General features: G+C 58.6%; 2 protein-coding genes across 5 annotated transcripts in view; one reads left to right on the forward strand and one right to left on the reverse strand.

The window, feature by feature from the left end:
- Positions 1-8,001, reverse strand: part of CFAP74 (cilia and flagella associated protein 74) — a 79,360-nt gene extending 71,359 nt beyond the window's left edge. The window contains exon 1 of the mRNA XM_053205505.1: positions 7,923-8,001. The gene's annotated coding sequence lies outside the window, so the exon portion shown is untranslated. The remainder of the gene's footprint in view (positions 1-7,922) is intronic.
- Positions 7,556-16,473, forward strand: GABRD (gamma-aminobutyric acid type A receptor subunit delta). 4 transcript variants are annotated; one of them, XM_053205564.1, is made up of 9 exons: positions 7,556-7,747; positions 12,367-12,479; positions 12,776-12,843; positions 12,939-13,159; positions 13,902-13,984; positions 14,426-14,563; positions 15,240-15,395; positions 15,630-15,841; positions 16,157-16,473. In XM_053205564.1, the coding sequence occupies exons 1-9, from the start codon at positions 7,680-7,682 to the stop codon at positions 16,454-16,456; spliced, it is 1,359 nt and encodes a 452-aa protein (XP_053061539.1). In that variant the 5' UTR covers positions 7,556-7,679; the 3' UTR covers positions 16,457-16,473. The 4 variants fall into 4 exon arrangements, with proteins under 4 accessions (XP_053061539.1, XP_053061553.1, XP_053061548.1 ...); XM_053205573.1 differs by lacking the exon at positions 7,556-7,747 and adding an exon at positions 7,859-8,365; XM_053205566.1 differs by lacking the exon at positions 7,556-7,747 and adding an exon at positions 11,063-11,608.
- Positions 16,474-26,221: the final 9,748 nt, after the last annotated feature.

The following is a 26,221-nucleotide window of genomic DNA, read 5'->3' on the forward strand; positions in this document are numbered from 1 at the left end:
GTGAGAGCAACCACACCATCCAGGGACAATGGGGCAACAACTCGAAGACACTGAGAGAAAAGAAGAAAAACAAATAAAAACCACTGACCATTGGAACTTCTGTACTCAGAACAGCTTTGAAAAGTGAAAGCAAGTTTATGGCATGTGAATTATATGGCAATAAAGCTGTTATTTAAAAAAAATTTTTTTTAAACGACGGCAAGCTTCTGCTTTTGACTGAGATGGCGTAACAGAGACAGATTTACCTTCCTGCCTGAAACAACTAAGAAACTGAACAAAATATGTATATACAAAGTGACATCAGCTGTCAGGTTTTTGGACACCTGGGAATTAAGGACAATGATCCCTGAGAGATGGGAGCAAGTTAGGTGAGCCCTTTGGGGATCCCCACTTCTTGCCTGGAGAAAGCTCCCAGGCCACTTAGAAAAGGGGGGCCCAGGTGGAGCACGAGCTATAAGGGAAAATTGACAAAATGGATTTCATCAAGACTAAAAACTTTGTGGTGCCTTGGTGGCTCAGTCGGTTAAATGTCCAGCTCTTGATTGCGGCTCAGGTCAAGGTTTGTGAGTTGGACTCTGCAGACAGTGCAGGGCGTGCTTGGGATACTGTCTCTCCCTCTCTGCCCCTACCCTGCTCATGCTGTCTCTGTTTCAAAATACATACATACATACATACATACCCAACCTTTACCTCTTGAAAGAATAGTTGCAAAAAATGAATAGACAATGGGACACCTGGGTGGCTCAGTCACTTGGGCATCTGACTCTTGATTTTGGCTCAAGTCATGATCCCAGGGTCGTGAGATTGAGCCCCGTGTCAGGCTCTGCCTTGAATGTGGAGCGTGCTTGAGATTCTCTGTCTTTGCCCCTCCCCACCCTGCTTGCTTGCATGTGTGCATGCACTCTCTCTCTGTCAAAAGGAAGAAAGAAAGAAAGAAAGAAAGAAAGAAAGAAAGAAAGAAAGAAAGAAAGAGAAAAAGGGAGGAAAAATGAATAGATAAGCTCAGACTGGGAGGAAGTATTTGCAAAACATACATCCAACAAAGCACTTGTATCTACAATATACAAAGAACTCTTACAACTCAATAAGAAGACCAACGATCTCATTTTTAAATCTTGACAAAAGACTTGAAGAAGCACATGAAGAGATGCTCAGTGTCAACAGTCATTAAGAAAATGCACATTAAACCCACGATGAGATGTCTCTACATAGTTACAAAAATGGCCAAAATTAAAGACTCCTAAGCACATGTGGATAGGGAAGCAGAGCATCTGAAAATCTTATCCCTCGCTGGTGGGAATACAAAATGGTACAGCCACACCAATATAGATTGGTAGTTTCTCATAAACATACATTCCCCTTAAGATCCCACAATCCTAGAAGTAGGTATTTATTCCAAGAAAATGAGAATGTGTGACCACACAAAGACTTGCACTTGAGCATTCAAAGCAGCTGTATTCCAAATGGACGAAAACTGGGTACAGCCCGAATGTCCATCAGCAGGTGGGTGGAGGCAAACTGGGGTATATTCATACAAAGGAACACTCCTCAGCAATAAAACAATAAACATCCAATCCACACTACTATGTGGGTGAATCTCAAACATTGTACTAAGTGAAAGAAGTCTGCTTTGTTACTACTGTGCTAGGAATTCATGCTGTGTGACAAACGGCCACGGACAGGGTGGATAAAACAGCACAGTTATCACCCAGCTTTTGTAGGTCGGGGTCCCAGCTCTGTCTCTCACAAAGCTGTGACTAAGATATTGGCCAGGGCCACAGTCATCTAGAGGTTTGTCAGCTCTGTTGGACCAGGGGCTGACAGTCCCCCGTTCCCGGCCCGCTGAGCCTCTTGCCATATCGGCTCTCAACATGGCTGCTGGCTTCGTCAAAGTGAGCAAATAGAGTGCCAGCTAGACCCAAGTCACAGTTTTTTTACAAGCTGATCCTGGGAGTGATGTTTCGTCACTGTTGACCTATCACTGAAACAAGTCCGTGGATGCGGGTCCCATGCCAGGGAAGGGGTTGCCCAGTATCAGGACGCATGGATCGCTTAGGCGACTGCCACCACCGACCTCATGCTGTGGGGTGCCATTTATATTATACTTTAGAAAAACAAAACTAGAGTGACAGAAAGCAGACGCTAGTGGTCACTTGGGACCAGGGCCGGGGGGAGATTGACCGCAAAGGGGCAGGAGGGAGCATTTTAAGCTGGTGGAAAGGTGTAATGTCTTGATCGAGATGGTGGCTGTGCAATCCTACGCACAGCTCAAAACCCATAAAATTGTATACTTAAAGTTGGTGCGTTTTATTATATGTAAATTGTATGTCAACAAAACTGATGGAAAATGAAATAAAATGAAACAGAACCTAGATCCAGGCCACAACCCCACAGGCCATGCCTGACCTGACCCGGAGCCCCCCCCCCCTGCCTTACTTGCCTCCCCTCCCTCACGTCTTCTGTCACAGCCCGCACTGGCCTGACTTTGTCTCTTTTTGAACTTGCTGGCTCATTCCAGCCTCAGGACCTTTGCATTTTCTTTCTTTCTTTCTTTCTTCCTTTCTTTCTTTCTTTCTTTCTTTCTTTCTTTCTTTCTTCCTTCCTTCCTTCCTTCCTTCCTTCCTTCCTTCCTTCCTCTCTCTCTCTCTCTTTCTTTCTTTCTTTCTTTCTTTCTTTCTTTCTTTCTTTCATTCTTTCTTTCTTTTAATTAAAAAAAACTTTAAAGTAATCTCTACACTCAATGTGGGGCTCAAACACACAACCCAGAGACCAAGAGTTGCACATCCACCGACTGAGCCAGCCAGGCACCCCAGGACCTTTGCATTTTCTATTCTCTACCTAGAGCACTTACCTGGGCCTTGATGTGGCTGGCTTTTGCTCCAGGAGGGATAGGATATAATTCAAGTTTCAGCTAAAATGTTACCTCACCACAAGGTCTTTCCTGACCGCCCTAACTGTCCCCCTTCACAGCAGGCATTTCATCCTTCACAATGGTTTGTTCGTTTACTAATGGTCCGTCTTCCACCCTCTAGAAGGGGAGCTCAGTGGGGATCGGGACCTTTTATACCTTCTTCGCACCCAACATCTAGACGAATACTTGGCATGCAGCAGGCTGGATAATCCTACTAATATTGGCTAAATGAACATTGATCTGTGTGTGGGGTTTTCTTGAGGAAGTTTGATGAAGGTAATTGAATATTAAGTATAAAAAAGATTACTGTTTTTATTTTCCCAGCGTCCTGTCCAGAGGACCAGCACGGAGGACCAGCGAGAGGTGAGGGAAGCACAGTGTCTTCCTGTCACAGAGTTCGGGGGGCAGCCTCACCCCAGCTGCCAGCGGGACCCCCTTCTCCCCAGCGGCTCCCCGAGAGTTTCTATGTGGTTGATTCCGTGTGGCTCTATCCCAAGTGGAAAGTTTTCCCCACTGGACTGACCGCCTTTGTTGTTAGGAATGCTAATTTGTGTTTAATGTTTGCTGCCGCGTGAAAGAATTCAAATCACTACTTTGTTTTTTTGAGAGACAGTGAGCGGGGGGAGGGGCTGAGAGGGAGGGAGAGAGACAGAATCCCAAGCCGGCTCCATGCTGTCAGTGCAGAGCCCGATTCGGGGCTCGATCCCACAGACTGTGAGATCATGACCTGAACTGAAATCAGGAGTCAGACATTTTACTGACTGAGCCACGTAGGCATCCCCAAATCACTGCTTTAAAAAATACAAAATAGAAGAATAGAATTCTGACTTCTCCACATTAAATATGACCAGGTTTTTTTTAAGTTTATTTATTTTGACAGAGAGGAAGCATGAGTGGGCAGAGAGGGAAGGAGAAAGAAAATCCCAAGCAGGCTCTGCACTGTCAGCACGGAGCCTGAGGCAGGGCTCGAACCCACAAACCGTGAGGTCATGACCTGAGCTGAAGTTAGATGCTTAACCTACTGAGCCACCCAGGTGCCCCTAAACGTGACCAATTGTACTTGCGTGTCTATTTAACTCGTGTAGAAAACATTCTGAGTGGCCAAGTTCGATTGTGCATCGGTTCTCAGGGCCTTGATTACTGAGAACAGCATCCCAGCTAAGCCCTGTTTCCTGTGGGCCCGTCCTCTGTCTAAGCAGACAGACGACCTCAGGCGACTGCAAGTAGTTTGCTTTGGATCTTTTCTGCCAAGTTTCCTCAGCTTCTCAAATGAATAGATTCCATCTGAAAATCATAGCGTTAATAATTACATCCTGAGCTCGAGAAAATTCTTCTGTGTCCCTGCCATTTCTCTATTTGGTGCATTTTTCCCCAGGAAAATAATAAAGCAACCTCACAAATATATCAGGCAGGGATTTTAAATTTAGCTAGTGCTGTTTCCCCTCCCGGATCCCTATGACTCACCTCTACCTCCCGGGGCCCATCCTGCTGCCAGGATGGGTTCAGGCCAGCTCTCTGCCCAAGCTGCAGACTTAGTGCCGTCCCTTCCCTTTTGCTGTGAGCACCCGGCAAAGTGATTACCCAAAAGGTAAATAATACAAAAAAGCTGCAGGCCGATGATTTCAAGAACCAACTAGACCAGCAGACCACACTTTTGTGGCTTTTCTAGATGCAGCCTAGGGCATTGGTGTGCTCTGTCCCGGGGAAGTGTTGCCCGTGACTCCCGGGGACTAACTAAGGAGACGGTTTCCATACCTTCCAGGGCCGAATGCATGATTGTCCTGCTCAGTGCCATATGGGGAGAGCATGACGCCTCCCTGCACTAAACAGGAGAAAGAGACGGACGTCACTGCCCTGAGCTTGAAACCAGAGGGCTCTGCATGGGTCCTGCCTGACGGAGAGGTCACCATGTCGAAGGGAGGTCATGGACAAGTTAAGTAGATGTGCAGGGATCAAATGCGTTAGGTTTGAAATTTGAGTTTCTTTTTTATCTTCATTCCTGTGGTCTGGCACCAGGCCTCCTGTTCTGTGCTCCTGGTGGTACCAAGAAAGGGGCTGGGGCTGTCGGGGCGTCTGGGGAAACAGCACAGACCTCATCTGAAACAAAGAGCCTTCCACTGGGGGAGACCTCTTCTTACGGATTTTGAGTTTCATCAGAGTCGTACTTGGAGGGTGGGTTCTCCGCCCCCCCCCCCCGCCATAACAGGCATGGAATTAACCCAGGGAGTAACCTACATATTTTCCAGAGAAGGGAGTTGGCCTGACCCAGACCTCTGACTCGGGGAGCATTTCCTGAATCCTCCAAGGGAGGGGAGAAGTAGGCTGTTTCCATTTCACAGGTGTGGATGATGTTATAGTCTGGGGCTCGCCTCAGCCAGGCCGGTGGCTGGCCAACACAGAACCAAGGGCCTGTTTCCTGACCTTTGGTGGGGCTGCCCTGCATTGGCTCTCTGTGCTGGGGCAGCTGGAGCTTGTCTGAATGGGGCTGAGAATGAAAAAGGGGGGGCACTACCCGGTTACATCCAGAAGTGGCCAGAAGCTAATTTTCCAAACACTTGAAGCAGGAATAATGAAAATCCCCATTCTTCAGATCCAAACAGACCAATCAGGGGCAATGGAGAACTAGAATGAAGCTTACAGGCTCTGGGGAAGAAATTAAGCGTTTCGACTGAAGGTCACTAAATATCCTGGTTACTCCGGACAGAGCTGCTTCTAGAGAGATCTGCGGGAGGTGCACCATACGGCAGGTGGCAGGTCGTGTGTGTGCCCGCCACTTCCTTCCCTCTTTCTCTATTCACGGCTTTGAAACATGCTTGCCTCCAGGTCTCGAGGAAGATGAGGCGATTTGGTGAGAAAACAGCCAGAGCTATGGCTAAAATACCCGTCCAGTACAGCTTTGCAGTGGGAGGTTTAAGGTTAATTTTATGCCTCAGGTAATAGAGGCAAGTGAAGAAAATAGCGATAGAGTCTGGTTCACCTTGAACTAATTGAATCAAGTGATTCAAGGTTAACACTATTTCTCAGAGGCTGTCAGCCCCTGGACCTTCTCAAGTGCAGAAAGGGCTGTGTGGGTGAGCCCCGCCTGGCTGCCTGACCAGCACAGAGATCAAAGCTTGGGACTGAAAGGCAGAAACCCTGAGCAGCAGAGGTGCTGCTGACCAGGCTCATTTTGCTGGCTTTTGGAGACTCTGAGCCTGTGTCCTTTCCTACATTTATTAAGCACTTGTTATGTGCCAGAGGCTTAGACATGAGGGGTTCTGTGAGGAAACAAGCAGATAAGGTCCCTGTTCCGGTGGGGGAGTCATAACAGTGCCAGTGGGTGCTCACAGCCCGTGCTCTGTGCCAGGCCGTCCTCTGGACACTTTGTGAGGGATGAACTCCTTACTCTCCCAAAACGTGTGCAGAAGGACACCCAGGAATGAGGCCAGGAGGCCCCAAGACTTGTCCAGAGCACACGCACATATGTGCAGCGTGTGGTCATTCTGGGATCAGTGCTTCCATACCCAAAGAGGGCTGGCACAGCCCTGCAGGGAGGCGTTCACGCTGAGACCTGACTGGCTCTCTTAGGGCCTGTTCCTGGCTTCAGGATAGAAAGCTGGGAACCAGTCCCATCCTTGGACACTTGGCACTCAAGACTGTGCTGGAAATTCCCAGCAGCAAAGCCCTTTCTCCCTGCCCCTTTCTGGCCAGCGTCTGCAGTCATGGGAGCAGACTTAATGCCCTCCGGGACAAGTTTGCCCGTCCTTAGTGTTTTCATGGGAATTCACTTTCTGTTGTCAGCTGATATGGAGTCCAGAAGTGAATAAATGAGACCCAACAGAGATTAAAGTTTGTGATGTCTTTTGAGGGGAATTGCACACAGCTTCTGTTGGAAAGAATTCAAATAGAGAATGCTTAGGGCCTTGACTTCCTCAGCGCTTCGCGGGCCGCAGAGGGCAGATGTCACCTTCCTTACAGCCCAGCCATCTGCAGTGCCCTTGCAGAGGCGGGCACAGGTGTGACGGAGCCTGACCAGGCGGGACAGAGAAGTCGCTGCATCCTGTGACCAGGACCTCAGCCAGAGGAGCAGCCGCACTGCCCCCCACCCCCCCACTTCCCTCCCCGTCAGGCCGACCCAGTGGGGGCAGTGGTCGCTCGGGCTCTGGCTCTGCCGCGAGTGTGAGGGGCTTGGAAGGAGCTGAGGGTTGGAGGGCGGGGGGGTCTCTCCCAGTAGCCGGTAAGGCGCAGGAACGCTAGCCCCCTCCCCGCACCCGCCAAGTCTCCGGGACCTGTGACCCCCACGAACAGCCCCGGGACGAAGTTCACCGCGCCCGTCTGTCTGCAGGCGCCTGGCCAGGCAGCGGGAGGCTGCGACCAAGCGGGTCGTGGGCCTGGGTCGCCTCCCTGGCAGCGGTGGTGCGACGGGGAGTGCGGGACTCCCCCTCCCCGGGCCCGGAGCGCGGCCCGCCAGGGAGGGGGGCGCGGCCAGGCCGGGCGGGAGCCCGAGGCGGGGCAGGGCTGCGTGGCCCAGGGGCGGGGAGGAATCGGCGCGGCTCCCAAGTGCGGCGGGGGCGCGGCGGCAGGTGGGGGCGGACGGGCGGGGCGGCCCGGTTCGGGGCGGGGCGGGCTCCGGGCTCCGCGCTCGGTCCGCCCTCGCGCCCGCGCCGCGCGCCCTCCCCGCTCCCCGCCCCGCCTGTGCCGCTGCCGCGGCCGCCGGGAAGAACTTCGCGAGCGCCCGCGACCGGCCGGACCCCGGCGCCGCCCCCGGTCCCCGCCGAGCGCCGAGGCCATGGACGCGCTGGCCTGGCTGCTGCCCCCGCTCCTGATGCTCTGCGCGCAGCAGCACCGCGGCGCCAGGTGAGCGAGCCGGGTCCGCGCGGCGCCCGGGGCCGCCCTCGGTCTTCCTCCCCGCCCCCACCCCGTCTACCCCCGTCTTCACCTCCCCCGTCGACTCCAGTCTTCGTCTCCCCTCTCCCCGCGAGCACCCCACCCCCACCCCATGTCCCCCGCGGGCCCCTAGCTTCGGACTCACCGCTGCCCTTGGGGCCGCCCCCGGGTGCTGTCCGCCGTCCCGGTGCTGAACCGGCGCCGCCGAGCTGCGCGCGGACGTGGGAGCCGCTCCCAATTCCCGCCCCCCCACCCCCCGCCCCGGTGCCTGGGCTCGCGTGGGGTCCTCGGCCCCAGCGGCACCTGGCCGGTCCCTGGCTGCTGGTGCCCCTCCAGGCGCGGGCTGAGCGCTCGGCGCGGCACGAGCTGCAGGGAGGAAGACAGGAACCATCCCGCGGACACGGGGGAGGAGGCTCCCCTTCCCCATGGGAGCCGAGCTGCACAGACACGCTTCCGCTGCAGCCCGCAGGGCTGGGGGGACGGCATGAGGGCTGTGTGTGGTCGCTAGAAAGTTCGGGCCCAGGACGCTGTGGAGTCTCCTTCCAGGGGCCATTTCAAATGGCAGCCACTCAACTCTGGAGCATGCAGGTGGGAAGGAGCGAGCTGCCTCTGGGGGTGGGGGGCGGTGAGGGGGTGGAGGACAGAGAAGACTCAGGATTTCTAACTGCTGGGGGAGGGGAGGAGGGCTCTGTCTCCCCAAGGAAGGAAAAGGCTAAGAAGGAGGGTCCCCATGGATTGTGGCTTCCTCCCTTTGGCTTCTAGGGACCAGTAGGGTCCCCAACGTCTTCTCTGTTCTCTGGGGACTTGAAATGGGCTCCAGGTAGTCTGGCATCCCATGGCCATATGCCCGCCACCTTCCTGGGAGTTGTGAGGGCCCTTTTTGAAAATCATCTTAGTGCATGGGCTGCAGACAACCAGAGCAAATACAGCACACCCCTCTGCCCCCCAGCATTCCGGACTTCTGGGCAATCAATTGCTGTCAAAGGCCTTAGAAACTGGAAATGGTTGAACATCAGCCTGTGTTTGGGCTGTAGGCACTCAGGCAGCATGTGACACGGAGGTGGGGGGATGTGGTCAGAATGTCCTTGTTTGTGGGGTGGGGGGGCAGAGCCAGGAAGGTCTGAGTCTGGCCATAGGGTGGTCATCGTGCCGAAGGTCACAGGCAATGTTGATCTGCCCCTGTCCTCGGAAGGCTTCATTCTCTTATCCAGCTCCATGGCCCTTTTCCCTTTTCCTACTTCAAGGTAAGGGGAAGGGCAAAGCATTGAGGCGTGGCCGTGGATGTATGTGCTGGAGGCCTGGGATCAGCTGTTGGTCCAGCATAGCCACGTAGCTGTGATTCTGGAGTCCAAGCTGCTCTGAACCTCAAAGCCTCAGCCCAAGTTTGACACCAAAACTCATTTGGTGGCCAAGCCTGTTCTGCTCTGACGTGAAGCTCACTCACCCTACTTTTGGGACCTGTTTGTACTTTCCTGCTGGGAAATTCTCCAGACCACCCCCGCCCCCATCCCAAGTCCATATGTACATTATATCGCCTTTCTAAAAACTGAAACATCCTGGTCTCTGTCCCACATCTGGCTTGGAAGTGGGGGTAACGGGTGTGCCCGTCTGCCCGTGCAGGAAGGCTGGAAGGCTGTGGCCCCGGCCGGAAGGAGAGCCTCTGGGCTTTGTGGGCCTTGGCGGGCGACCTTCAGACAGTGCAGTGCTGTCAATCTGGCGCCTCCTCCCCTGCCAGCTTCCTGTCCCTTCACCCTCCACTCCAGAAGCAGGTCAGCACCCTCCTTTCCCTCGGTCTCCAGGTCCTCACATCCGGAGTGGTAGGGGGACAGGATATGCCTGTCCTGGCTGCCGCTGCTCAGGTCACATCCTGGGCTTCCCAGCAGGAAAGTCTCGGTGGGTTAGAATAAATGTGCTGCGCAGCGTTTGTGGGTTGGGTCAAAACTGTGCCTTCCCTGAGTCTGAAGACCCACTCATGTGGCAGGGGCCCGAGCTTGCCGGCTGCACACCCTCGTGGGTGGCCCTCTGGATTGCTGGCACCTCCACCTCCCTGGAGAAGCTGTGTGTGTGGCTCCTGCTTTGCTAGCTCACCGTGCGACTGTCGTGCTGTTCCTCTTATCCTTGGTAACTGAGGGGCCAGCGCAGCTAGTGCTGCTCTGAGAGCAGAGTTGCCAGGGACTGTGGGCTTGTGTGTGCACGCTGGAAGGGTCCTTGCAGGGAGGAGAGCCCCACCGCCTTGCTCAGCTGCACCCACCTTTCCTCTCTGGCCCCAGGGGCACGGACAAGTGACAAGGGTGGGCTTGCTTACTCAAGGGGCCAGTCGAGGGAGGGAGGCCTGATGGCGCCCGAGCAGCCACCGCCAGTGTTTCATGGCACCCACTTCACCCCAGGAGTTTGAGCATGTGTCTCTGAGTTTCTCTGTCTGCACAACGGGAGCCCCCACCCTAGGCCACCTTGGGTTTCAAGGCGACCAGATGAGGCAGAACCTCTCCCCCAAGGTGCTGATCAGAGGCACCACGACCTCCCCCCACATAGAGTGTGTGCCCCGTCCACTCCTTTACCTGCCCACCTAAACCGTGCGAGGAAAGCAGGGCTCTCCAGCACCCGGGCTAGCATTAGTACATCCTCCTTGGATGGCCCTCGGCATCTCTTCACAGCTGGAAAAATGAACAGCCCCTGTGCTAGGTGAGACGTGACACGGGGCAGGGAGTCCGTTCCCTTCACACCTCCTGGGGGTGGCGAAGTCTAGGAAGTCCACTGGCATCCTGCCACGTCAAGGCGAGCTTTGTGGCCGGGGGCTTACCTGTGGCCTTGCCTTGTGCCTGGGAGTGGGCATGGGACCCAGCTGAGGGAAGGGGCGCCTGCCTGTGCCACCACCCTGAGGCCGGGCAAGGATGGTATGTCTCTGGACAGCCCTGTTCCCGGCAGGCAAGCCGCTGCAGCAAGATGGCAGCTGGGCCAGTCCAAAAATAAAACCTAATTCGAGTCCCTTTACGTCTGATCGTTAGGGTGACCTCCATGTGCACTTTTCACTGTGCTTTACTTGGGTCCAGGACTTCATTCAGTTCCTCCTTATACTTTGTTAGCAAATCACCGGCCCTACCCCCACCCGGGACCAGACCGGGACGTTGCCTAAGGTGGTCCTACGGGATAGGTCAGGGGTTTGTGAGTGTCCTTGGCTAGGGAGCTCCTGGTTCAAGTTTGGCCTTCTTCCAAGGACCAGCGTGTGGGACAGAGGAGGGGCTGGGTGCCTAGCTTCTGGTGCTTCCCTAGCCCAGGCAGCCTTCCAGGTGTTTGAGAACCCACCTGTGAGTGCAGCGTCATTACAGATAACACAAGAGAGTCATTCTTGAATGCCCTCCTGAATGCCCCCCTCACTTCCTGCCTGACTGTGGATGGGCCTTGCCCTGTGGGCGGGAGGGGGTGGCTGTGTGACTTCCTGGGGCCTGCAGTAACAAGTGACCACAGGCTAGGGGGCTTAATAGACATTTATTCCTTCCCAGCTCTGGAGGCCAGAAGCCCAAGATCAAGTCCGAGGGCAGGGTTGGTTCCTTCCGGAGGTTCTGGGGGAGGATCCATTCCATGCTTCTCTCCAGCCCTTGGTGTCCCCTGGCTTGTGGTTGCATGTCTCTGGTCGCTGCCTCTGTTGTCACATGTCCTTCTCCCTGTGCGTCTGCTTTCTCTTCTTACAAGGACACCACTCATTGGATTGAGGGCCACCCCAATCAAGCGTGGTATCATCTTAACTAATTATAGCCCAATTTCCAAATAAGGTCCCATTCTGAGGTTCTGGGTGGACGTGAGTTTTGGGTGACCCGGTTCACCCCAGGACAGGTAAGCACAAGGAGGGGTGGGTGGGTGGACTGCTGGGGGGCTTTGGGCAGTCTGGTGTGTACAGGCCACAAGATGCCACGTGTGGAACACCCCTGCAGCCCTGCCAGAGACGACCAGCACAGGCTGTCATTTGGACTAGTCTGTGACCCACTCTGGGGTCAGGCTAAGCCTCAGGAGCACATGACAACTGGGGATCACTGCCGCCAGGGCTGGGCCTGCCTGGAAAGGCACAGAGAGCAGGAGGTCGGCTCCAGCGTCCCCATGGGCCCTTCGCCTTGGCCTGGGTCAGGTGTGGGACGTCACCCATCCCCTCCTGCTCTCTGTTCTCACCTTCCTGGTCACGCAGCTCTTCTCCCAGGTCACCTCCTGCAGGACACTTTGCCATCAGAGGCTGAACGGGGGGCCATGTGCCTTGTCAGGGTCCTCCGAGGCTCTTCGTCCAGAGTCCCCAGGGGCGGGGGCTCTGGGCTGGCCACCCTCCTCGAACCAGTTGTGGAGGGAGGCTGGGGACTCTGTGTGACCTGGAAGGCTCACTCAAGGCTAGGTGGGCCGGCGGAAGCTGAGCAGAGGCTGGTGGGTGAGGTGGAAGGGTCCTGGGGCTCCTCGTTTCTGGCAGGATTCACTGGGACTGGCCAGGTCCAGCTTGGAGGGGCTCTCGCCGTGGTCTCCCCCGCCCACCCCTGGCTTAGGTGCCGAGGAAGGGAGCTGGGCTCCGTCCCTGGCACCCTGCCTGTGACCAGTGGGCCTTGCGTTTCCAGAGCAATGAATGATATTGGGGACTATGTTGGTTCCAATCTGGAGATATCCTGGCTTCCCAACCTGGATGGCTTGATAGAGGGCTATGCTCGCAACTTCCGGCCTGGCATTGGAGGTGAGGGCGGCCAGTGGGGGCACGGGGGAGTCTCCTGCGTCCGGCTGTGGGGGTGAGCCCTGCCGGCCCTGGGCTGGCTCCCTCGAGGGGTGCGTCTGTGGTCCCCAGGGCATGTGTCACACCTCGACGGTAGCCCCCCGCCCCCAGGAGACAGCTGGGAAGGTGGGTCTTCTCAGAAGGGTCTCGTGGCAGACTCTCTCCAACATGGTCTTCCCTGCAAAACCCTGGCTGACCCCTGTCCTGCCTGCCTGGGCTGGCACTGGGTGGGGAGCCTGGCTTCAGCCTCTTCCCTGCAGGGCCTCCTGTGAACGTGGCCCTCGCCATCGAGGTGGCCAGCATCGACCACATCTCAGAGGTGAACATGGTAGGTGCTGGTCAGCCTCCACCCACCCCTGGCTGTGGACCCCCACGAGAGGAGCGGGGCTGACGGCCAGTGGCCCTTCCCGCCTCCCACTGCAGGAATACACCATGACCGTGTTCCTGCACCAGAGTTGGCGGGACAGCAGGCTGGCCTACAACCACACCAACGAGACCCTGGGCCTGGACAGCCGCTTCGTGGACAAGCTGTGGCTCCCGGACACCTTCATTGTGAATGCCAAGTCCGCCTGGTTCCACGACGTGACCGTGGAGAACAAGCTTATCCGGCTGCAGCCTGACGGGGTGATCCTGTACAGCATCCGGTGAGCCCTGGACCGGCCCCCCAAGATGCTCAGACGGGAGCCCGGATGGGTCGTCCGTCCTCTGGCGGCGCCCCATACCGCCTGGTAACGGCAGCTGCAGAGGCGGCCGCGGGAAGAAGCCCACGGATGCAGCTCTGTGGCCAACACGGTGGCTTTTGGTTTTCCACGTGGGGGTGAAATTCACATAACATACAATTCACCATTTGAACATGAAGGATCCAGTGGCATTTAGCACGTTCTCAGTGTTGTGCAAACATCCCGTCTGGCTCCAGAAGGTCTCATTCCCCAGGAAGGAGACCCCACGCCCATTAGTGCTCGCTCTCCATCCGTCCGCCCGCCCCACCGACCTCACCTTCTGGATAAAGTGAATCATACAGCGCGTGACCTTCTGTGTCTGCCTTCTGTCCTTTACCCAGCACAGTGTTTTTGAGGGTCATGGTGTTTACCGGGATGTCATTTCTGTTTACGGCCGAGTAACCTTCCGCCACATGGTATCCACTCATCCGTCCGTGGACACTGGACCGTTTCCACTTTTTTGGCTATTGTGTGTTGAGCTGTCCCGAACATACATGTGCATGTATGAATATGTGTTTTCTGACCTGTGTCTTTTAAAAACAGAGTTAGCGGCCAACATTTTAAAAACCAGGAGATTAAAAAAATCTGGGGGGTGGGGCAGGAGGACCTCAGGATTTCGGGAGCTGGCCTCGCTCCTGGAGGCCTCACCAGCATGTTGTCTGGGCAGAATCACCTCCACGGTGGCCTGCGACATGGACCTGGCCAAATACCCCATGGACGAGCAAGAGTGCATGCTGCATCTGGAGAGCTGTGAGTGCCCCTCCGGGGCCGGGCAGGGGGCTCTGCTCGGCAACTGTGCTGCGGGGGGAGAGGGGACTCGGGCCGCCAGGGACCTTTGCAGCCGGCCTGGCTCGGGGACAGGGAAGCGTCTGGGATAGGACTTGTGGAGCGAGGAGCCTGGGCTGAAGAGAAGGCAGAGAGGGAGCTGGAAGGCCTGGGCGGCCCGACCCTCTTCCCACGGGTCACAGACGGGTGTGCAGCCCAGGCAAGGCATGTATTTGTGTCATCGAGCCAGCGTGACAGCCCCTGCGAGTCACCTAGAGATGGCGGCCTGCCCTTTCTCCAGCTCTCCTGGTCCTGTCTGCCTGCCGGAGGTTGGGCACGGCCACAGGCCTTCTCGACCCTGGCTGGGTGTCCTGTGCTGTCCCCTGCCCCCTGTGCCGGGGGACACCACCTGGGGCTCTCCTGCAGATGGCTACTCATCCGAGGACATCGTGTACTACTGGTCTGAGAACCAGGAGCAGATCCACGGGCTGAACAAGCTGCAGCTGGCCCAGTTCACCATCACCAGCTACCACTTTGCCACGGAGCTCATGAACTTCAAATCGGGTAACGCGGCTTCTCGCGGCCTCTTCTTGGGAGCCTGGCTCGCGGTCTTCTAGCACTTTTAACCAAGCCATTAGTTGGCTCTGAGGACCCCCTGAGGATGCCCCTGGAAAAGCACTGATGGGCACAGGCTGCACCCGACCGAGGGACTCAGGGCGCCACAGTGCGGATATGGGTCAGGCTCTCTCTGCCTTTTTCCTCGGTCCTTGGTTGCTTCCTGCAGGCTCTCAGTGCTTGCGGTTTGGGGGGGACACGAAGGGTGTGGGGCTCACCTGGGGCTGCCTTTGTCCTGACCCCTCCTGCCCCTTCCCAGCTCCTACTGCCTGCTCATTGGTGCCAGCCAGCCCAGCTGGCTCTTTCCTTTCGCTTGGCTGGGCTCCAGGGAGGGCTGGAAGAGCTGGCCACACTCCGGGAGAGTGCCCTGGGCCAGTGCAGCACTGGGATCTTTCTCCTCTCCTGCCTCCAGGTGGCCCTGCCTCTCTCCCAGGACAAGGCCCAGGGCACAGGAGACTCCTGATCCATCAGGCTGTGTGGGGAAAGTGGGGAAGGCAGGGGTCTGAGGCTTGAAGTGGTGCCCCCCTCCGTGCCTGCCAAGCCCTCCTCTCCACCCGCACCCCCTGCCCCCCGGTGCCACAGTATGTGGTGGGTCAGGTCCCAGCAGGGAGTGTTTCTCCCGCAGCTGGTCAGTTCCCTCGGCTCAGCCTGCATTTCCACCTCCGGAGGAATCGGGGCGTCTACATCATCCAGTCCTACATGCCCTCCATCCTCCTAGTTGCCATGTCCTGGGTCTCCTTCTGGATCAGCCAGGCAGCGGTGCCCGCCAGGGTGTCTCTAGGTACGGGGCCCTGACCTTTCCTCCGAGGGAGCTGGTGAAAGGGCGGGAGCCCAGAAGCAGGACGCCAACCCTGCTCCCCATGAGCCCATGTTTTGCCTTCCAGCCCCTTGTTCCAAGCCAGTGGCCAGCCAGGCCTGGTCACAAGAGTCTGAATTTCACTTGGGCTTGGGGCAGGGGTGGGGAGGGCAGGGAGGTGGCAGGGGCCCCAGCAATGGCACCACCCATTCCCGGCAGGCATTACCACGGTGCTGACCATGACCACGCTGATGGTGAGTGCCCGCTCTTCCCTCCCGCGGGCCTCGGCCATCAAGGCGCTGGACGTGTACTTCTGGATCTGCTACGTCTTCGTGTTTGCTGCGTTGGTGGAGTATGCCTTTGCCCACTTCAATGCTGACTACCGGAAGAAGCAAAAGGCCAAGGTCAAGGCCACAGAGCAGAGAACAGAGGTGAGGCTGAGCCTGTGGGCGCTCTTGTGTTCAGCACCAAGGACAGCCCCCCATGCCCTCCACCCCCCCCCCCGCGCCCCCCCCCCCCCACCGACACAGAGGGGCAGTGCTGGTGGGGCCACTCTTCCCGGGACCGACTCAGGACCCTCTGCCTACTGCTCTGGGGGTTCGCTTGCAGCCCCCGGGCACAGGAGAGCAGGCCCTGCCTGCTGCTGCTCACGGCGACACTTGCCGAGGGACTCAGCCATGGCCCGGGTGGGGGGTCCTGGAGCGGAGCCCGCCCTTGGCTCAGCCCTGCCCCGTCCCCCTGTGCAGATGGACGTGAAGAATGCCATTGTGCTCTTCTCCTTGTCGGCCGCTGGCGTCACCCAGGAGTTGGCAGTGTCCCGCCGGCCCTGCCGCACGCCTGGGAACCTCATGGGCACCTACAGGTGTGTGGAGATGGAGACGGGGGAGGCCAAGAAGCGGGGCGGGCACCGCTCGGGGGGCCAGGGAGGCCTCCGTGGGCTTTTCAAGCCCATCGACGCAGACACCATCGACATCTACGCCCGCGCAGTGTTCCCTGCTGCCTTCGTGGCGGTCAATGTCGTCTACTGGGCAGCCTACACCATGTGAGGCTGCAGGTACCTATCCTGGAGCCCACGGCCACCGAGCGAAAGGCTCTCGGGTGGATCTGCCCCCTCTGCCTGTTTCGAAGGGGGCGTGACAACAGGCCGCGTGAAACAAGAGGAAAGCCTCGGCCTCCCTAAGTACCCCAGGCGCTGTCCCCGCCATCACCTGGAAGACCACCCGGGGCTCTCCCACGCACCTTTCCTGCAGACCCCCGGCCCAGCTCCCCCTTAGCGGCAGGGTCCACCTGACCCAAGGCTGAGCCAGGCAGGCTCGTGGCCTCTGGGAAGCTATGCATTTGACTCACAAAACAATCCTGATTCTAGGCACTTGCTCTGTGGGCTTGGGACCGGGTCACGGGAGGAGGCTGGGAGTGGGCGGTGCTACTTTCTTGGTAAAGCGGTGGAGAAGGGCGTCCACGGGCCTTTGGTCCCAGCATGAAATAAAACGAAGCGTTTGGCTGCTGGCTGCGTTCTCTGTTGCTGCGGCTGGGCCGTGGCCGCACCCTGGCTGCCCGGAGAGCTGTTCTGGAGCTGGGGGCTCCGTGGGCTCGAGACAGAGGGGCTTGGAGCTGTGTCCCAGAGGAGAGCCATGTGGCCACGTCCTTGGGCCTTGGTGGGAGGGGCAGAGCTACAGGGTCCTGGAGAGAGGCTCGAGGAGTCACTCCCTCCCCCCTCGGTCTCTTGGTCCCGTGGCCAGGGTGCCATTACACTGCCTTCTCGGATGTGGCGATGGGTAAAAGGGGGCCACTGAGTCCCCAGTTCCCACCACGCACATGGGGTGACACGGTTGCAAGCAGGGTGATGGGAGTTGTTCGTCACTGGAGATCTGACAGGCAGCTCTTACTAAGGGTGTTCGGGTTTTCCATGGCACCAAAGCAAGGTGAGCCTTCACACTCGGAGGAAACGGAAGCGGCAGTGAGAGGACCGGACTGCTCTGCGGCCGCTGTGGAGCCCGGGAAGCCGGCTCCCACGGACAAGGTCAGCCAGGTCCGTGCCGTGCTGTGGTCAAGGAGGCAGCCGGGCAACTGCCCTGCTGGCCCCGCGGTGCCCTCCTGGTGGGCCCCAGCCCGAGCCACCTCAAGGGGAGCATGACGATGACTCTGTGACTCAGACTTTGTGAATCGGGTGGTCCTACCATCCGCCTCCAGCCTGCACAAACTGCCCAGGGGTCTGCAGTGTCTCCAGGCCCTGGGGACGGGACGCTAGAGGACGCCCACTCACAAAAGGGCTCAGTGGACCATTGAGGTCCAGGTGTTCCAGCACGGGGATGCCGGGCAGCCGCTCCCAGAAGACCAAGGCTGCGTCCAAGGGCAAAGGAGGGGATTGGTCCATCTGCCCAAACCACAACCCGGCTTATCACCTCCACTTCCCCCACCTCCACCTCCTCCTCCTCTTCCTCCTCCTCCTCCACCTCCTCCTCCACCTCCTCCTCCACCTTCTCCTCCTCTTCCTCCTCTTCCTCCTCCTCTTCCTCCTCCTCCACCTCCTCCTCCTCCTCCTCCACCTCCTCCTCCTCCTCCACCTCCTCCTCCTCCTCCACCTCCTCCTCCTCCACCTCCTCCTCCTCCACCTCCTCCACTTTCTCCTCCTCCACCTCCTCCTCCTCCTCCACCTCCTCCTCTTCCTCCTCCTCCACCTCCACCTCTTCCTCCTCCTCCACCTCCTCCTCTTCCTCCTCCTCCTCCTTTGCCTCCTCCTCCTCCTTTGCCTCCTTCTCCTCTTCCTACTCTTCCTCTTCCTCCCCCTCTTCCTCCTCCTCCACCTCCTCCTCTTCCTCCTCTTCCTCCTCCTCTTCCTCCTCTTCCTCCTCCTCCACCTCCTCCTCCTCTTCCTCCTCCTCCTCGTCCTCTTCCTCCTCTTCCTCCTCCTCCACCTCCTCCACTTTCTCCTCCTCCACCTCCTCCTCCTCCTCCACCTCCTCCTCCTCCTCCACCTCCTCCTCTTCCTCCTCCTCCACCTCCTCCTCTTCCTCCTCCTCCTCCACCTCTTCCTTCTCCTCCTCCTCCACCTCCTCCTCTTCCTCCTCCTCCTCCCCCTCTTCCTCCTCCTCCTCCTCTTCCTCCTCCTCCGCTTCCTCCTCCTCCTCCTCCTCTTCCTCCTCCTCCTCTTCCTCCTCCTCTTCCTCCTCTTCCACCTCTTCCTCCTCCTCCTACTCCTCCTCTGCCTCCTCCTCCTCTTCCTCCTCCTCCTCCTCCACCTGCACCTCTCCCCCTCCCTCTCCTTTCCTTCCCCTCTTCCCCCTCCTCCCCCTCCTCCCCCTTTTCCTCCTCTCTGTCTCCTCCACCTCCACCTCCACCTCTAGCTCCAAGGCCCTTTACCTCCTAAAGACCCCTTCTGGCACCAGGCTGCCACTTTGGGCCCCTGCTCTAAAGGACGAGGCTTCAGCACTTGTTACAGTCATGCCAGGCCGTGGGATGGGCCAAGAAGCAAGACCTCCAGGATCCGATGTGACCAGCAGCTGCAAGTGGAGTGGACCTCGGGGCGAGCCGAGAGCAGGTGGCTTGGATCTGGGTCAGCCAGGGATCCGGGTCGCCTCTGGACAGCAGGGGGCTTGGGGGCAGCCAAGCTGGGCTAACACCATGAACAGGGCAAGGTGACGCCCAAGGCAGTGGTCCCTTTCTCCCTCGCCGCCTCGCCCCGGCACCCTCTGGTCTGCGTGGCCCCACGCGGGGTCACGGCTCCCCTCCTCCCCGGAGCCTGGAGAACTGCCTGGGGGTGAGGTGTTCAGGCCCCAGATGGTGTGCTGAAGGTGCCAGGCTGGGCTCAGGGCCACCCGCCCTCCCCTGGAGGCAACCTGGGTCCTGTCCCAAGTCTTTCCTTCCACCAGGAGGCCGGGGAGGGTCAGCTCCATCTTCTGGGCCCCCAGGGGAGGTGCAGGTGGGTTCAAGTTCATGGAGCTGCCCCGCTCACCTGGGTGCAAGCCCCCTGCTGCTGGGATCTTGCCCCACCCACACCCGCCTCTCCTCACCTTCCCTGCTGCTTGCAGGCTGCCCTCCTTCCGCTGCACTTACCCACAGGGAGCTATTTAAAGCCGGCCTTTGTGACTGCCTCGGGCACCCACGCGCGAGGCCCACCCGGGCAGGAGCCTGCGCCTGGTTCCGCAACCAGCAATCACTCCCTCCAGCCTGCAGGCTGCTATTTCTGCCCACATATTTACAGGGCCAGAAAAAAGGGACGGGAAGGGCTGGCGCTTTTGAAACGCGGAGTTCTATTCCGGTGGTGATGACATGGGCAGATTGAAGGCCCGGGCGGATCAAGGTTTGCAGCTGAGAGGGGCCAGCTTGGGAAAGGGGTGTCAGCAGTTCCCATGACAGAGGCATCTGGGCCCGGTGTGGGGCGGGGAGGCTGCCTCCAGATGCGCCTCGTTGCAGCACCGACAGTTTTCGGGGGCCGGCGGCTTCCTGGTCTGTTGTCTCTGGCGGAGGCCGGAAAGTGTGTTGGCAACACAGACCCTGAGATGCTTCCCTGAGGGCCGGGACGGCTCTTTCCTGCGGGGCCGAGGGGCAGGGGCAGGGGCAGGGCCCAGCTCCGCTCTCCCGCCTGTGGCGGGGGCAGGGCGAGCCTGACGATGCAAAAGCAGAGGCTGGGACAAGGACTTCGGTACAGGGCATTTATTCTGGGGAGGTTACTTTCCCGGGGGCCGCCGCAGACTGAGGGCTCAAAACAACAGAAATCTACCTTCTCACAGACTGGAGGCCAGACATCGGAGACCAAGGAGTCGGCAGGATTCATCTCCTCCAGACGCTGTGGGGAGATGTGTCCCAGCCTCCTCCAGGCTCCCGGTGCTGCCGGAGGCCCTCGGCATCTCTTTTCTAAAGAGGCAGCACCCCAGTCTCTGCCTGACGACACCGGCGTTTTCTCTGTGTGTCCTCTTCTTATAAAGGCACCTGTCATGGGATTTAGGGACCCTCAATGCAGTATGACTTCATCCTACCTCCTTATAACTGCAAAGACCTTATTTCCAAATAAGGACTGGGGAGACATGAGGTGGGGCCGGGGGCACTGTTTAAGCCTGGGGGGGGGGGGGTGATGTCCCAGAGGCCGGAAAGGAGGAAGCAGGAAAGCTGGCCAGGTGCTCCAGCCCGAAGCACTCAGGTCCCTGCCCCACTGGGAGCCCCCGCCCAACATGTGGAATGTTCTGTGAATTGTCCTTCTGAAGCATGAGGGCCACCTCCTGCCCCAGGGCCACCGGCCTGCAAGCCCAGGCCCGCCCTGCCCCCTCCCCCGGAAAGCGCTAGAAGGGCTGCCTTGCGGTCAATGCAGGGCAGGGGCTGACGCACAGCAGTGGGGACTCACGTCTGCTCAGGGCACCTCCGGCTCTTCAGGGTGGTGGCTGTCACAGCAGCAACAGCAGTGAGCGGCGACCCAGCTAAGCGGAAGGAGCCATCGTCCGCGCCCGCGGCTACAGGTGTTCCTGAGGCTGGAACTGAGGGTCATCCTCTCCCCTGCCGAGTCCCTGTAGTATTTCTCTGTCTTCTGGCAAGCAGGCGTCTCAGTAGGACGCACAGAGTCCTGGCCACTTCCTGGGCACCAGGTCCGACGAACAGAATATCCTCGGTAAGGTGGACCCCGGAGAAGGTGCTCAGATGTGCGCTGTTCGAGACCCCCGTGCACCATATTGTAACAGTGCAGGAGAGCTAGCGTAGCCGGAGAGCGGGACGGTGGCTGTGGATGGCTGCCCGGCCTGCGCAAGGGCCACAATGTTCGGTCCTCGTCGGCGGAGGCGGAGAAGACCCTGGGCAGCTCAATCTGCGCCCCAGCGGCGGGGGACGCGCTGGGCAGACACCGTCCCCAGCACCACGGCAGCTGGAGCCACTGCTGCCCTCCTCCTGGTCTGTTCAGAGCCGACACCGGTGAACTGAATGGGAATATGGGGGGGTGTCTTTGAGGTTGGCATTGACAGCCGTACCTTCTACCTGGACGGGGTTTGTTAAGTCCTCCCCCCTGGTACCTGTGAGTGTGATGCTATTTGGAAGTAGGGTCTCTGAAGATGTAACCAGGATGCAGGTAAAGAGGAGGTCAAACTGGGTTGGGGGGGGTCCTAAATCCAACCACTGGTGTCCTTATATGGGAGACACAGAGACACGCAGAGAGGAAGGGCTGTGTGAAGACAGAGGCAGAGGTTGGACTGACGTGTCTATAAGCCAAGGGTCACTGAGGCCTGCCGGCCACACAGGAAGCTGGGGGAGGGGCAAGGCACAGCCCCCGCCCCCTCCCCCAGGAGCCTCCAGGAAGACCAGTCTACTGGTGCCTTGGTCTCAGGCTTCTGGCCTCCAGACTGCGAGACGGTGAAGTTCAAGCCCCACAGTCTATGGTCTTTTGTTAGAGCAGCGTCGGGGAACTAATGCAAGCATCACTTTGCCAGGTGTCCCCCTGAGATGAGGTGTTCTCTGGGACCCCTCCAACAAGCGGGACGTGAGACAGGGACACAGGGTTCCCAGGTGGGTTCGCTGGTAACCACCGCAAACCCGCCTCAGGTCCTACGCCTTCCCATCAGGGCCCCGATCTTGGCATAGGAGATTGGCAAGGCCCCTTGTCATTCTTCTCTGGGATCTGTCACCCTTATGATTGCATCTTGGGCCCAATTTTCTGCACCATCTGCCCTCTGGCTGGAGGCAGCAGGGCTCCTTGAGATGCGTGGGCCTCCTGGCTTTCACAGCTCGCCGCAGTTGGCTCGGAACCCATAACGGTGAGGGCTCTGCGGGCCGGTGATCACCACCCCACACCCCACCGGCGGGCGCCCTCTCGGTCACCACACTAGTGAGTGGCCCAGCCGCACGCACACGGCCAGTACCTGACGGCAGAGGCGGCTACAGGAGCCGCCCGGCAGGGGATCCGGGAGGTCACCGGGAGCCAGTGGGGAGAGGTGGAAAGGAGGAAAAAGCGGGTGGGGTCCGTGTTCCTGAGCTGGCTGCTTACGGGGCAGCTCACGTGCATGGGTGGGTGGTCCGCACCTCCCTGGAGACCCTTTGAGGAGCCACATGGAACCATCTTTCAAGGATCAGCCAATTCTCATGCCCCAGTGGTTGACAATTGCCCCCAAGGGCAGTAACTTCCCACCCTTTCGGGCTGCCCTGGGCTGACCATGTCTGAGAAAGTCCTGGGGCAGCACAGCGGGTGGCAAGGAGAGCACTGGGGACAGGACCCTGCCGGTGTACTTGAGGACCGTCTACCTCGCTGCTCTGAAATTAGAGGTGAGCCCAGGGCACCAAAAGCACCTACGACCAAGAGGTTAGGGATTTTCAGTGTAACAGATGTAGCCATTGCTGGGGGGAGGGCAGGTAAATGTGCATCTCTCTCTCTCCTGGCTTTCTGAGTACGACTTCCCCCTGGTCGAGAAGTCCTAGTTGTTAGGAGTGTGGGCTCGGGGCGACCTGATAGCACTTCCTGTCTGCGTAACCTTGGGCAAGTTATTTAACATCCCAGGGCCTCAACATCCTCATCTGTAAAATGGGATAATGATGGTACAGGACTGTCGTGAGGAGTAACTGGTATCATCATAAATAAAAAGCACTTAGGGCGCCCGGGTGGCTCAGTCTGTTAAACGTTGGACTTCAGCTCAGGTCATGATCTCACAGTTCATGAGTTCGAGCCCCGCGTCAGGCTCTGTGCTGACGGCTCGGAGCCTGGAGCCTGCTTCGGATTCTGTGTCTCCCTCTCTCTCTGCCCCTCCCCCACTGGCATTCTGTCTCTCTCTCTTTCTGTCTCAAAAATAAACATTAAAATAAAAAAAACACATTATAAATAAATAAATAAATAAATAAATAGAAATAAAAAACACTTAGAACACTGCCTGATACTTTGTACCATTTAGTAAATGCGATTATTTTTTATTGGTTGGTCCCAGGCACCCACCCTGCCTGGTTTGGGGAGGGGGGTGATTCGTTTTGCTAAAGCAGAAATGCAAAGAGAAGGGCAGAGTTAGTATTTGGGTTTCGATATTCAAAATAGGATTTGCAGCAAGAAAATAGCCTCGCAATCCAGCTGTGCCTCGGAAATTTCCCTCTTTAAGCTCCCATTTGGCACAGGAAGGGCAGTTCTAGGAGACTCAGATTTACTCCTCAGCGCGGCGTAGCACAGGCTCCAAGGTCCGCTGTCCTGGGTGTGTGTGTGTGTGTGTGTGTGTGTGTGTGTGTGTGCGGCGGGGGGGGGGGGGGGAGGACTGATCCTGGGGAAAGCCTGGGGGGCTGTAGGAAGGAGGCATCCAGAGGCTGGAGGAGGAAGGGGGCTCCCACAGGCTCACAGAAGCTGACTGCACATCCAACTCCAAGTTCAGTGACTTCACGCCATGGAATTTAGTAAACACTATAATCAGGGCTCTGGTTTTCAGACGGCTGGTCTACCAGAATGGCACGTGATGTGTGGTGCACAAGGGGAAGAGACATCCATCAAGGGCATGGCTGCTCCCTCTCTAAACTCAACACAGCTAAGAGGGGGGCATGGAAGGGTCAGACAGCTTGTCCAGCCTGCTCTCCTGAGCCTCTGGGGTAGGCGTCCAGGCCGCCCTGAGGTTGGGTGGCATGACCCCTGGGACAGAGGCTCAGGGGCTCCACCTGGGCCACCCGTGTTCTCCTGTGGGACAGGGGCACAAGCAGACTGATGCCAAGTCACTGACGCCCATGCCACTCTCTGTGCCGTGAGTAATAAGGTCCTTTGTCTCTGAACCAGGACTCTCATGTCTTCTGACGGCCTCTGTGCCACTGAGGGCTCACAGTCCAGAAGATCCCTCAACTGTGGTTGCAGACAGGATGCCCCGCGGGGAGCTGACTGCTCTCACTCTGCAGGCCCCGGGCCAGTCACTGCACAGCAGGCCCAGCCAGGGTCTCGGGGCCCCTTCAGGCCACACTGCCGTGAGCGAGCATCGGCCCTTCCCGCCACACGCAGACCCATCTCTGTGCGGGGGAGGCGAGTGTGTAGAGAGGAGGAACACTGGGCAGGACTGCAGAGGCTGAACGCATCAACGGTTCCCATGAAAGCTTTAGGTGTTTTTTCCTGCTGCCGTGTGGACGGGGCTCTCGAGGAAGGCGGGACGGGGGTAAAAGTCCCGAAGCAACGTGCTCTTCCCCGCCAGGTTGTTGAACGCCCTCTGCGAAGTCTCCCGGAAGGGGCTGAGAGCTGCCCCAGGCCGCCAGAGCAGAGGGGGCGCCCCTGGGGCTGCCCGGGACCCCGCGGCACCAGCTGTGCCCCTTGGGTGCCGAGACGTCCTCGGGCGAACAGAACCACGGTGACGGCCTGCCGCTTTCCGAGAGCTGAGCCAGGAGCCAGTGCTGTGCCTTCCGTGGTCGTCCCCTCCCACCTACAGAGTCCCCGCATCCCAGGAGAAGAACCTGAGGCCCAGCCAGGCAAGAAAGCGCTCCAGACCACGTGGTGGGAAGGATCCCAGCTGCTGCGGGCATCCGTGTCCCCGTGTCCTGAGAGTCTCCCAGGCCGGTGCCTCCTGCCCTCCTGAGCCAGGCCACCTGGCTCCACCCTAAAAGGGCCTCCCTCCCCCCTGCATGTACCACTCCATTTGGAAACACCTGATGGCCGGTCCTCCCAGGGCCCTCTCGGATGGCCCCTCCCAGGGGGTCCCGGACGCACAAGCATCTGAATGGGGCGGCCGCGGGCTTCACGTCCTTAGCCTGGGATGCCCCACTTTTCCCCAGGTGCCAAGGACACCGACACCCCCAGCACAGCCCTGGGGCAGCTTGAAGACCCAGCTGCAGACCCAGGAACCGTCAGGCACATGGGCTGGCTTCATCTGGGGGCTGGTGCCCTCAGTCAGCCTTGAAGACACGTCTCTCGGGGCTCCCCTGAGGCACTGAGACGAGGAGGTAGACAGATGTGCTCGGAGGCACCGGGGACCTTCTGTGGACGCCTGCCAGGTGCCGCAGCCCTCAAAGCCTTAGCCCTTCCCCAGGCGGCCGTTGCAGGAATTCAGTGGGGTCCTGTCCTGAGAGCAGTTTGTCAACTCTCCAGCTGTCCTGCTGGGGAGGGGTCGCTGGGGGGTGACGGGAATCGTCAGGGGTCAGCGAGGGCTGCGCGTTGCCTCTGGGGATGCCAGCCCGGGCCCGGCCCATGGGAAGCTGCTGACCCCGGGTGACAAGGTCCCAGGGAGTCTTTTCCCCGCACGGGGACGCTGGGGTGCTTTCCTATGAGCGTGGCACCTGCACACAGCCATCTGGGGCCACGGGCAGGGGTCCTGCCTCCTCCTGTCCTGGCAAAGCCACCCTGCCTGCGTGAGCGTGAGCCCACGTGTGCAGCGTTAGATCTCAAAGGTCACGCGGGGCCTGCGGTGGGGCCTGCGGTGGACTTTGCCTCGGCTCCACAGCGGGCCACGTCACCTGTCACCCTCGACCCTGCAACCATCAGACGGTACCTGCAGTTCCCTCTTTACAGTGCATTTCCAGAAGCGGAGCGTTGACACCCAAAGACGCAGACACCTTTAAGGCCCCGGATGCATATCGTCACCTTGCCTTCTAGAAGGCGGTCCCAGCTGCACCTCCCTGGGTCGGGGTGCGTGAGGACCTCCTCCCAATCCCTTCCCAGGACGGGGTTACCAGATGCCTGACCGCGGAGCGGTCTGTAAACAATGTAGGCTTTGGGGCCCGCCTGGGGGGCCACCAGCTCAGGCTCTGAATAAAAGGCAAAGAAAGCCGGGGAGGGCGAGCTCAGCAAGGTGGAGGCACCAGGGCGCAGTGGGTCCCCTGACACCTGGCCGGACGCGGACAGGCCCCCGCCCGGGCGAGCTCAGCTCCCCCACAAAGACACGCGGGGGCTCAGCCAAGCA

Source organism: Acinonyx jubatus, chromosome C1, assembly GCF_027475565.1.
Source record: "Acinonyx jubatus isolate Ajub_Pintada_27869175 chromosome C1, VMU_Ajub_asm_v1.0, whole genome shotgun sequence".
In the NCBI taxonomy this organism is placed as follows: domain Eukaryota; kingdom Metazoa; phylum Chordata; class Mammalia; order Carnivora; family Felidae; genus Acinonyx; species Acinonyx jubatus.

Coding starts and splice junctions, on each gene's coding strand:
- GABRD (XM_053205564.1), top strand. CDS start 7,680: ATGGACGCGCTGGCCTGGCTGCTGCCCCCGCTCCTGATGCTCTGCGCG. Junction 7,748..12,366: donor CAGCAGCACCGCGGCGCCAG/GTGAGCGAGCCG, acceptor TTGCGTTTCCAG/AGCAATGAATGATATTGGGG. Junction 14,564..15,239: donor GCTCATGAACTTCAAATCGG/GTAACGCGGCTT, acceptor TTTCTCCCGCAG/CTGGTCAGTTCCCTCGGCTC.